This window comes from Colias croceus, chromosome 17 (assembly GCF_905220415.1).
Source record: "Colias croceus chromosome 17, ilColCroc2.1".
NCBI lineage: Eukaryota > Metazoa > Arthropoda > Insecta > Lepidoptera > Pieridae > Colias > Colias croceus.
In genome coordinates, this window is record NC_059553.1 from 6,142,739 (window position 1) to 6,155,932 (window position 13,194).

Consider the following 13,194-nt stretch of genomic DNA (forward strand, 5'->3'; position numbering starts at 1 on the left):
ACATACGAGTTAATTAGGTATATAATGAAGGTATTAACTTCGAGCCGAGATATGTAAGTTCCCGTAACAAGTTTCAGGCGAATGTTAAAGGAGCAAAAGCAATTTGCTCGCGGGAGCAGGCGAGGCAGAAGCCGTGCAAGACCTGGCAAATATACCTCTATTGGAAATATACGTTTGCACTAACGTGTATTGAAATATCATAATGTACATAATATATAGGTATATAGCTACTAGCGAATTTGTTGGTACAAACCGATTTGTTGATTTGTAATAACTATACAGCGAGGAAGCTTGGAGATTATTGCATTGGAAATACGAGCGGATTATTTTTTAATTGAACGATATGGAAAAATGTATTGACTTTAAAAATAAATTTTATTAGTCGAATGCCTTTCTAACTGAGAGACAAAGCTTTTTTAATTTGTTAATTGGAGAGTTCTAGGTTTTTCACAATAATATTGAAAGTGGAGCAGATTAAGCTTCCATGTGTGCGTTTTTTAATAAATTGTTAAATGTTGTTTTGTTCTATGATTTGCACAAAAAATATTATATAAATTTATAATACTAATTATTATCGATGATAAAAACCTTGTTCAGAAAAACTGGTAAATTATTGAGTAATAGCTTAATTAATGGATCAGTTTCAATTGTGACTCGAGTAGAAGAAAATAACATCAGAATATGAGCGAGTATACCTATATCATTATTATAAGAACATAATATAAAATATTCATAAAAAATATAACAGCGTTTATAATAACAACCTTGTTAAAATGAGAGCAGAAAATACTCTGGAATAACAACAACTTGAGCGTAGGTACTCCAAGCCTTTAAGTAGCTAATTGGCAGATTTTTGCTGCTATAAGGCGATTTACTTCATAATTTGCTTTATTATTCGATGCTCAAATATGAAATTTTCCTAATTTATGTAGCGAAAGGTATTACGGCTTAGAGAGTATCAAGTGGAAAAGGAATGTAAGTCGATAATAATGACGTGCCGACGTCAATAAAACTCCACGCCTCTTATTTTTGATTTTCAAACGAATTTGCGATAACATTTGCAAATAATTTTATTTATATTTTCTTCATGTATTGCTTTTAAAGCACCAAATAGAGTCGTGAATTTTGATGTTAGTACACGTTTATGTTTTGAAATTAAAGAGATGCTTGTTAGCTTTTGGCTTGTTTTATCATTCATGAAATCAACATACGATGTAGTGCTTTGCTGGTATGCGAGGTACTTTATGAAAAATATTTTTAACCTTTGTAAGGTAATTTTAAATACGAAAATTGTTTGAAGAACGCTGTCTAAATACGTATTTACCACTCAAATAAAGATTTATTCGGAGTTGCAAGAATTAATAACAACATTTCAGCTCAAAATAATCTTTCACTCCAAGATAAGCAATATGAACCCATAACACAATAATTTCTGCCACTTGACATCAGTTAGCGTGTCTAATTAAGTGCTGTGGTGTTATATCGTCGGCCACTCATCTCTAACAATCGTTTCGCGTTTGTTTCCATGCTAATTTGCCCGCTTTATTGTTTCATTGCGAGTATCCGAGAAGAAGCGGCAAGGGAGATTAACCCTACTCTCTGCAGCTTAGGCCCGTGGGAATTAATCAGGTCCTTATGGACAACGTTTTTGTAGTGCCCATTGCATTGGATGATCTTCTAATTATGATGTCCTTGTGTGTTTTAATTGGAAATGAGTGAATGAATGCCCTTCCACGAATCGAATACTTAATTGTACTAGAGTATAAAAATACCTACCTACAAATAGCTACATAAATGTTAATAAAAAGCGTTTTTTCTGGAAATGGAATTGAATGTGAAAAGACACATACATAATTTTTTAATAATGAAGGAATTTGACGAATTACTAATTTCATCAATTTTAGTTTTTGCCTGTTTCTGCTATGTTCGGCCAACATTTGCACTAAAAATATACGAAAAGCCACGTAAATTTGTACGGCATCTATCAAAGATGTACTGATGAATTTTTCAATAACGCCACCAAACATCAATACCTTGGGAATACGGGCGCGGAGAGCGGTAAATCGTAGAAGTGCGAGCGCACGGCAGAGACGGCGGAATTAATTCCGTGTGATGTACGATGAGCAATTGGTGCAATTTACAATTTCATTAATTTTGTAAACGTAAAAATGTTGTATTGGCGGTGGAATTGGAAGGTTGTGTAGAACGTTTTCTAGATATGATGTTTGATGAATTTTTGTGGGTGCGTTGCTTAACGTCATGTAAAACGCTAAAAATATGACTGATCAACGTATCGTCGTCAATCCCTTGAGTTTATTAAGAACCTCTCATTTTAATGTGTTGAAATTTCCCATTCAAATTAGCGCATTTCCTATCGAATTCAACCCCCAAAGAATTACTATAACTGCGTTACGTTAGAGACATTATTTAAAATGCAACGTGCCCCTTTTATTCAGTTAGGCGACATCAAGAGATTTGGAAGCGAAGGTCTATTCGATGCGAAAACTGTACCGGGATAATCCCGAAGTAAGCAAACAAGCGGCCGTAAAGCTCCTACGAACTACAGGCACACGTGAACTATGTTAACGAAAACACGATAAAACCCTTATCTTATTACCGACTTGGAAAAACTCGGGCGGACATCTGACCCCGATGAAAATCCAATTGCACACGTTTTAAAAAAAGGTGTGAATGGGATGTTGTTTAAATATCTCTAAATGATAGTGTACGTACGTGTTGTCGTATTAATAGGATATAGGTTTCTTCATTTATGAGTAACCAACGTAGGTTATATACATTTTCACGATTAATATTGAACTTAAAAAAATAATATTATATTCAAGGCAGTGTTAAAAAGGACGTAGTAGCCCTTTAAAATATGAACAAAAAGTCATTTAGTTCTTTTTTTTGTCTTTTTTTTTATGTCAGAGCAAGCAAAGGGCCAGGTGGGCCACCTGATGGTAAGTGGTCACCACCGCCCATAAACACTTGCAACACTAGAAGTGTTGCAGGTGCTTTGCCGGCCTTTTATGGACAAATAAGCTCTTTTCTTGAAGGCCCCAATGTCGTATATAGTTCAAAAGATGTTTAGACAAATGTGTTCAAAAGGACGAAAAAATGTTTCTAAACCAAATGAAATTGCAAAAATCAAACAAAATATCGTTTTATTAACAGATATTTATAACACACACGCGAAACGTAATTTCACATTCGAAACGGCGATAAACTCAAATATTAAATAGCGAACGCAGACGTTCGGAAATGTAAAGCATAACAGACGAGATAAACCGTATATTTTAAAGCTTCTGTTGTCGAGTCGTAAAGAATGATCCGGTGTCGGGCTGCACCATTACTAGCCGCATGAAAAATTCATATAGGTGTCGTGTGATCGCGTTAGAGCCGCGGCATCGCAGGCGCAACTCTCGCGGGGCCAGGCTTATGCACTATGGCGCACTTAACTGTGGCTGGTGATAATATACTTGAGTTATTGAAGGTCGCTATGATGAAATGACCGTTAGGCTTTATTGAGTGCTGTATAATAAAATATGTTGTGTAACTGGATGGAGGATATTGGTGGAAGGCTAAACCTTGAGTTTAACTATTTTAGCATGTTGTTGGACGTTTGATAGCTCTATGTTTTTAGGTCAATATTTTGAGGACTTGATGTAAATTGATGTAATAAAATGTATTGTAATCGATACAGTCAATACATAAACTTGACAAAAAATGTTCCTTTGGCTGTTTTAAAAAAATATCCTTAATATTAAGAAGAGAATGTTCAAAAGCTTATTTTTATGATAATTACTATGTCTTATATTGATTATATTTCTATTAAAATGAACTTAACCACAACAACATTACCATTACATAAAATAAATAAAATACTCTGTTACAGTGGACCTGCTACAAATGCTGGAGTTTAACGTCACGGTGTCGTTCCCGGCGGCACCGCTTCTTACAGTTATATTGGCGTTAGTTGGTAAGTGTGTCGCTTTAGTGCTTTATTTAAATTATTATAAATTATTGTGAAAATATAATGTGGATAGAGTATATTGGAATATTGTTAAGGTTTGCAAAGCTAGGTTGGATTTGGCTGTGTAACAAGAAAGTTCTTCGGTATGGGAGAGTCAATTATTTGAAATAATAAGTAATTAGGAGTAATGTTAGTTTTGGAAACAAACAAGTATTTCTTGGATAATAATATAAATTTCATTTTTATTTTTGTATTGCTTGATGTTGATTATTTAAGTCAATATTTCTTATCACAAGACAGTATAATTAGGAAGATCACAGTAGTGACTGAAAATTTAGTTGAATCCTTAAGATAACCTTTAAAATTTGGTTAATAGCGCATAATGCTCTCATATGCAACATTTTCTATATATGAAAATCTAAAGGAATCATAGCAATATATCGTCACATAACATACACGCCAATTATAGTGAGGTTGGCGTCAACAAATTAATACCTACTACCAGCTTGCTCTGTCATTATGAACGTAGCAAATACAACATTAGCGACGAAGCCGTACTTAGTGTGCAAAGGAGCTCCGGTACCTCTTAGTATGAATACCGTTTCATTGAAATGAACTTTGCCATACATGAGAGCTTATTATGAAACTATGTGTGAGAATTTTATAAAGTGTGAATTCTGCAATAATTAGTCGTTGCTTTGGAGTGTTTTGTGGGAGGTGTATAGGAATATGTATAATGAATAGGTTATATTTGTTAATTTTTAGGTGGGAAAAAAATTGGTAATAATTTAGTGCGTAATTAGTTAAGACAACTTATAAACTTTTGGTGGTTGGGCAAAGTTTTTAAACAATATGTACCTATATCTATAATATCATAACTTCCATAATTCTGTGAAATATGTAACGATATACTAACAGTTTTTTTGCAAGGTAATTTATTAACATTTTGTTTGCTAGGGTAGGGCTGGTGAGGTATAATAATGCTGATTATTGTTTTCAGTGTTTCTATGTATGTGCGTATTTCTTTATAAATATTGTATGACCAATGAACTGTAACGTAATACTAACGTTCCCCCTTTTACATACACCTTGGCGATAACTAAGAATGTGGAACATCGATAGGAAGAATCCCTTTCACGTGAAATATCATACAGACGGCACCGTCGCAGTTGTCCGCCGCTCGGGCGACTCTCGACCGGCGCTCAATGTAATTTGTCCGAGATCGCGCCGTATCCGTTCCATTTGGCGATTTGTATAGACCGATAATTTGGTGTGTCGGGCGTCTTATCGCGACGTTAGTAGGTCAGTCGATTCAACAAGTACGGGCGTCGCCTGTTGCTCGCTGGGCGGGGCGCCTGTTGCGTCAAGCAGACGCCAATTCCGCCCACTACGAGCTCCTTGTGCTCATGTTCGACAAATACTTTTGACCTATTTTAAGTGAATCCCGTTCGCTCCATTTCGTCTGTGCCTTGTTACGGAATGTAGAAAAGATGTAGTGCAAGAAATGAGCTGGTGGCAATCTGTTGCTTGATTTCTACGTGAACGCAGTTGACTTACTAGCTTTGGTTTTTCTAACCAAATACATGCTGCGGATCGTTGCTCAGTTTAACGATGAAATAGCATATGCCACAAAAATCTATACACGATCTATAATATAAGGTCTGACCCGTGACTTCGCTCGTATGGTTAAAGAAAATTCGAAAGGCAATGAGATCTTTCACCGCGGCAACCTGCAGTATCTTATATCACCCTAACCTCCTTACTATCGCCTAATTGAAATATCATATCATAAAATAGCTGCATAGTTAGTTGAAAGAAAGACAAGAAAAATTTACAAGAATTCATTTTCATAAATCGATGAAAACAAACAAGTTCCTCACCTTTGTCACATATAGTCAGAAATGGCGTATGTCTATTGTATGACGAGTACTTAATTATTATTTTACTAAGAGAACTAACTTGATAAAAAGGTTATCTCTAGTTTTTAGTAGTAGATTCTTCTATTAACCTTTATATCGGAATAATATGCTTTTCATACATAAAAGTTTGAAATATAATTATTTATTGCAAACATCAATTCCACAACTCCTACAATATTCAAAATGTTTTTCACATGATTACTTAAGCATTTTATACCCAAAACTTGAAGATGGAAAAGAAAAAGGAAAATTACTACATTACCCATCGTATAAAAGTTCTGTCTTGTCGGCTCTGAACCGCATGTCAGTTCATCGTGTCCGATGGGAATAGCATTAATAACCTTTTACTTCTAAACAGTGTCACTATTTCTATGTCATGGAATTATTCACGTTATCTTATAAGTTACGTCCCTCGTGTACTTTATAAATGTTGTGTGCATATGATATGAGTGCAGATGTACATGTTATACCTCTACATGTAAATTGGATAGGTACAATTTGATTTGTGAGTTTCATGTTCGATATGAGAATACATCCGATATATTAGTCTGCACGAATTTGTACGAAGCTACATCTCCTGGATGAAATCGGAATATTTGGGAGCACGGCAACAAATTCATCTTGTCCAATAACTTGCACAGTGAAGTTGCTGACTCAATTATTGTTACGAGCTCAAATTCTAATCTTGAAAGTTGAGCGTGTGTGCGCCCGCATTGCATGTCTGATTAATATCGCTACGGAGTCCTACGGCTTCTGACAACTCGAATAAAACCGCAATGACGAATGTATAGCTATGCTCCTTAATATTAGTTTGATGGCGGGCTATAAAACTTGTATGATACCTACCTGCCGTTTATTAAGTTTATAACAGGTGACAATATTCTTGTCTTGTTAATGTTTTGTAAACAGGTAACGATAATTTGTTTATATTTTGTAATGCATACTTTAAAAATTGTAATGAATAATTGTATCTATATTTTTCTTCACGGCTGAGGTTTTCTATAAGCACATATTAAGAGGATACAGTTTTTTCCAATGCATTAAATTGATACTGGTTACAGATGCTTTTAAACTTTAAATGATGAAATAGCATCTGTAATATGTGTATCTCAGAAAATTTCTGAGTCGTAATATATAACCCACATTCGCTCAAGTTGAAAAAAATCGTTTACGATTACTTTCAATCTGTTCAACATCGACTTCGGCACATTTATTAATCTCTATTATCTACTCGACTGTCCCATGAATTCGAAGACATTTCAATTACCCTAGCTAGCTTCAGATTAAATTTTTCATCTGTTCGCTTTCATACGATTTCTCTTTGCTTTTTCCATCTCGGAGTAGCCTATTCCATACTGGGATTACGAACAGAGTCAACAGGGACATCTCAAAGTAAAACAAACAGGGTTGGAATTTCATCGCGCAAAAATAATAACAGCGGAGCGAAGGTGATGCAGCATCAGACGGGCTTATTTCAGTTGTCGTGTTTTTGTTTGCTCCCACATAGCGTCACGTTCGCAGCGGGCACGCACGCACGGCGAAGCGGACCCTGCATACTAATAGATAGCACTGGATACGCAGAGCTCACGGCTCGCTGCCGAAAATTGGATTCGCATCGCATACACTGCACACCGTATTAGCGCCGGCTTTCATGAAACAATGCCCAATCAAACGGAGTGCGCCTCTGCCCCGTATACACTGAATTTGATTCCTTGTTCAAATATATAAATGCCACTACACAGTATACATAGTGACGGATTCATGAATAATTGTAAAACTGGTAAATATCGCATAATTTTGGGTATTTGCCGGGCGTGCCGGGTTATAATGTATCAATCGCGTAATCCCAGCGCAATTGTACAAGGCATGATCCCGATTTGTTTACGTGTTGCACAATATTTGTTAGTTTATTTATTGGTATTTTCGTCAATGTTTCGGAATAAATGAAACACATTTAGGCGAATAATTTACATGCTAATTTGTCACATCTGTGGCATAAAACACACTAAATATGTGCAATAAATATTTCATATCATTGATATAATTTTAATTTTTCATATTTTTTGTGGGATCATTATGTTTTCCAATGATGCAAGTGCTCGAAACAGACGAGTTTATTTAAATTTTTACATTGATAAACTAAAAGTTAAAGATTATACTATATAGCCTGTGCAGTTATTAAAGACAAAAAGGAATAGAATTCATTCGTAAACTCCGTCCCTTTGATTGGTTATTAATTTGTAAAATATGTGTAGCTTCCCGTGCCGAAGCGGGCTCTTAAGCCTGGGCCGGGCTCGACAATGGAGCACGGGAGCATGGATTACTGCCCCTCCCCCCACCTAGGTGTTCTGTAACAAATGGGGAATTAATTTGGCGTATCTGTTACTGGCCGTTCCTTACCGCTCCTCAAAACGGTCCATGTTAACAACCGTTGAATGAATTTTCAATTTTCCGTCCACAAACGAGTGTGTTTCCCCGATTTTAATGACCGCTTTTTTAGTAGCTACCGGGTATACATGTGTTTCACTTTTAAACAATTTCGTCATACACCTTTGTGGTTTGAATTTCAGTTTTGGTAGTGCGAATAATTGGAGTTCAATGTTCGCTTTGTAAAGTTTAATTAATGTGTTTCGCTAAAGAGTATTTTTGGGAGGTTTATTTTTTTATTGATAGTGTCAATAGTGCTTTGGAAAATGTTATTACAAGTAATACGGGAAAAATATTTACACTTTACAGCATTTTGTCCTATTTTTAGGACACATTCTTATAATGGGTTCGTTATACCCGTTCCAACTAGACAGGTCTCGCACAGAGCATGTCATAGTGCTACCTTATTATGTGCCGAAACCCGGGTTGTGAGGTTTTGAAACAATAGATGGATGGCAGCGCCATGACGCGGCGGCCGCTACGCGATGACGTCGCATTAAAATGAAATCCATACGGGTGATTGATGAGGCACGTAAACAGTACGCCGCGCCCGCCTCATTCAATTTGCTGTCACTGTACTATATAATGCAGTTTCGTTTCCACATTTTTCGACGGTTAATCGAACGGCTATATTGTTTTGCGAAACAGTTTTTCGTGGAATAGAAGGCTTTTTATAACATACGCAACGGTTTTCCTGCAAAGTGTGTTTGATTGAATTGCGTCTGAAATAGGTGTATTTCAACTTGGTTATGTCAACAATACATATATGATGATTTACAAACAGAATAACCAACTAAAAGAATAATAAACAATTTAAAAACGGTTCAGACACATTTAAAAAGAACAACCATGGAGATTCTTGCCGGTTATTCTGCATATATACTGCTTTCCAAATCGGTGGTTAATGTTAAAATTATGTTATGCGATTCAAAAATGCTTCTAGAAGGAGTCTAATTGAATGAATAAATGTTTGAATTGGAGTTTAAAAAACTAATTGTATTATTATACTATGCTATAACTATTTTATACACAATATCAACCTCAGACTTGTGCTCGAAGCACTTTGAAAATTACAGCAAGAGCTATTTTTTATTGGCATGTTGCACCATGAAATGTAATTTGGCGTCACATCGCGCCCCGCTGGTCACGTCCACCTAATCCACTCGGCCACGTGTTTACTGCACTCGTAAATGTAGCACGGACTTGAATTATCTATTTTTATTTGAAACAAGCGTTCCTGGATAGAGATTTCTTTTATGATGAGGTCTGTTTGGCGATGTTAAGCGCTTTTGCACGATATCTTTTTGATTTTTCTTAAAACTATTATTATATATGTGTTTTAAATTATATAATGAACTTTTTATCAGTATAAAACGTAAGAATTTGTTTCAATAAAGTATTGAACAAAATAAATGCAAAATCGTATTGTTACGAACGATGATGTCTGTCTATTGTGTAAAAATAATAACACCAAAATCGCATCAAGAGTTGGCAGATCGTATCGAAGGTCAATCATAGTTCAATAACTAACGCGATATTACTTCTTAAGCTTCTTATAAATTGAATGTTGAAGTGAGTTTGTAATAAGTTAGTGTCTTGTAAGGAGTGGGGTGCGAGTTGGCGATTGTTCGCAAAGTTGCCGATTGTTCATTGTCGCCGGCTATATACCGATACTCGGAGTGCAGTCGGGTGTCATTGATACTTTTATTATTTCCTCGGAATTCGTGCAATCATAACGAAGCTACAATACGTTGTGTGCTCTGCCATCGTTTCGATTGAGATCGCTCAATGGGAGTTACGCAAAGTTATAAGCTGTTAGATACGGTTTCGAGGGTTTGTTATTGGAAAATATTGGTGCACTCTACGGCATTATGTGTACGATGTTATATAATGCTTTGCGTAACATTTTATATGAGCTTGCATTTGAGAAGGCAAATTAAGTGTTAAGTACCCTTACTTTTATTATATACCTAATTTATGACATAGAAATTACTTATCTGTTTTAAGATTTTCATTCGTCTATGATTTAGATCTTTTCTTAACTACTTCTTTGCAAAACTATACTAGATTCATAACTCATTTAGTATTAATCCACTGCTGATAGAAACTTTCAGACGATCAATTTTATATCAGATCGAAGTTCACCCTCAAGCTTTCAGTGCATTCGATTGCAGACTTACTTTTAGTATCTTTAGATTGTTTAAACTTGTGCTTGATATCCTGCTTTAAAATAATCAAATTGGTCAAAATATTATGGAGCAAATTTGTTAAAGATAATCTATGTGTAGAAATAAGTTACATACATAAAAAACCTTTTTACGGTTAAATCGAAGAAAATAAATTTTTTATAAATAATGACGCCCGTAATTTTTATTACAAACACTTATCGTTACATGAACACCATCGTAGCACCACCTACGCCGTAGCAGCGTAGCACGATGCCTACGATTGTTCAATTTGTGTAATCTACAGAGCGATGGTTCATAAATCGGGTTTTATTCGACCATCGCCACGTGTGTATGGGTAGATTTAGTGAGGTCGGGTGTAAAGTCCGGTGCACTCACGTGTCGAGGTGTAAAGCTGCCGACTTAATCTTGCTAAGTGTATTGCACTTTGATATACAACTTACATGATACACATAACGGTGTGTGGAGCTATTTAGGTCACCGTCACTTTGTATTGATATTGTAATAAGTAGAAAGCTAATTACATGCTTTAATGTTTCAAATATCAGTTAACAAAGAAAGTTATAAGATTAATTTATTAAAACGTAAACTTTAAAAAATGAACCAGAAAACTGTTCACGGGGGCTACATGTTTCCGATTTCTTCAGTGGAGGCAACAAGGCAATAGCGGCGCTTTATGATAAGGTTAATTAGATGGAACATTCATTCCCCCGAGCGGTGTACAGATGAGATGCGCCCGTCTGGCGAAAGATTGAGAAATAAACGCTCTTTCTTTCCGCCCTTTGAATTTTAGCTTAGCGCGCCGGCTAGTGCACTGTCCGAAACATTCAACAAGTTTTTGCTTGTTATGTTAACATAACATAATATATTAACTAACTGTACAAGTTTTGTATAAAATATGAAATAAGCTAATTTTTGTACCTGTGTTTTGTATGCAAGTGTTACTGTACAATTTAACTTGAAGCGTAAGTTAATGGATATTGATTCATTTATTTGAATAAAAAGAACGTTTTACGAATTATTTTTAGGTATCTACTAGTGACATCCTGAAGAACACTTTCCTTTCAATAAAAATAAAGTTGTAAGTTAACAAAATGTTTTTCCTGGTAATATTCTCAAGACTTATAAATATCGATATTGATACAAATTGCAAATCAACATGCGTACAAGGCACACGGGCTTATTGCTCAACATAAAATCTCTGAAGTCATTAAAACGTAATCCCATTGGTGCAAACAAATATCTACTTAAATCTAATATCAAACAAATGAATCGATTTCCGTAGATACTTTGACCGCGTGCTGAATGTAGTTTGATCATTGCGAAGTTAACGAAGAACGAAGCGGGCATCGCCCGGAGCGGTAATTAGTCTGAAATCGAGAGAGGTCAAGTCAAACAGATCGATTTGTATGACATTTTATTGTTGTTCAGTCGTAGTTTACGGTTAAGATGATTTGGTAAAGTTCATGGTGAATTAGAATTAGTGTAGACGCATATTTTGACTATCACACTATTGTAAAAAAAAATATAAGATAATAAGTTACAAAGTAGAACTTTTGTAATATATTATAACTATATATTCCTTAACTAAAATGAATTAAAATTCGTTGGTAAATTATAATTAAAATGTCTACGAAATTTTTTATAATTGACATTAAAATAACAAAAGAAGAGTAAAACCTTGACAACGCTGACCTCAGGATGTGTTTATCATTAATTTACCGACAGAATCGAGTCTATAATTAACGCCTTTATCGGCTAAGACGATATCAATGTTCCGGTTAAGCTCCGTCAAAGCCTCAGCAAAATGAAGCATAATATAATGCAGTGAAGCGTCAATTACGCTTCAAAGCTCCTAAGTGGGGTTGGGTATTGAAGAATTAAGTCAGTTTGTGTAAATTGGCTACATCCGTGTCGACAGGAAGCGACCGGTGTTCCCCCGTACAACTTTTGATTATATGACGCCGTGCTCATGTAGCAAATAGGGAACCAACTCGGTTCCGGTATGCTATTCTTGAGACTTGAGCATTTTGCCCGTATTTTTTTGCTTATGAAGTGGGATTGTATTGTATGATTTTTGTAGGAAAGGGTTGTGTAAAGTTTGCGATTTCGTGCGTGTAATGTGCGTTTTAGTTTAGTTGTAAAATGTAAAAATATGTGGTCGAATGAAATTTATACTAAGCAGAGGTATTTTATTTCTTGAATAACATAATTTTTGGTTGATACCGCATACAACAGTATTTTTTCATCTTTTATTTTACATTTACGTATAAAATTACTATAATATAATAAGTGTTTAGCTATAGTCGAACAAAATTAAACGTCGAATTAAAGCCTAATTTTAAACTTTAAAGCAACAATCTAACTGAGTGGTTATTATAAAGGTGAAATACAGTCGAGTAAAATTTTTAACTTCCAATTCATTTTGTTTGCCATACTTTGTATTGAGGTGGAGTTTAAATCGAATTCTGCAATATTGCTTGGACTCCTCTCCCATGTGATTTTCTACTTGTTTTTCATTTCGAAATGCGTATAATATGTTACTTTGATTCTTTTATAGAGCCAATATGAACGTTATAAGTTTCCTACCCCAATGGTATTAGTGTTATTATGACTATATTTATTTTAATTTCAGTTGAACAACTTATTACGTATGTTTTATGTATGTACCTAATTACACTATGAAATG

At 35.1% G+C, this 13,194-nt stretch overlaps 1 protein-coding gene across 2 annotated transcripts in view; it reads left to right on the top strand.

The window, feature by feature from the left end:
• LOC123698962 (membralin) overlaps positions 1-13,194 on the top strand; it is an 88,452-nt gene that overhangs the window by 23,677 nt on the left and 51,581 nt on the right. For both annotated transcript variants that reach the window (XM_045645799.1, XM_045645800.1), the window contains exon 8: positions 3,896-3,979. In XM_045645799.1, the coding sequence (XP_045501755.1) occupies positions 3,896-3,979 (84 nt within the window). The remainder of the gene's footprint in view (positions 1-3,895; positions 3,980-13,194) is intronic.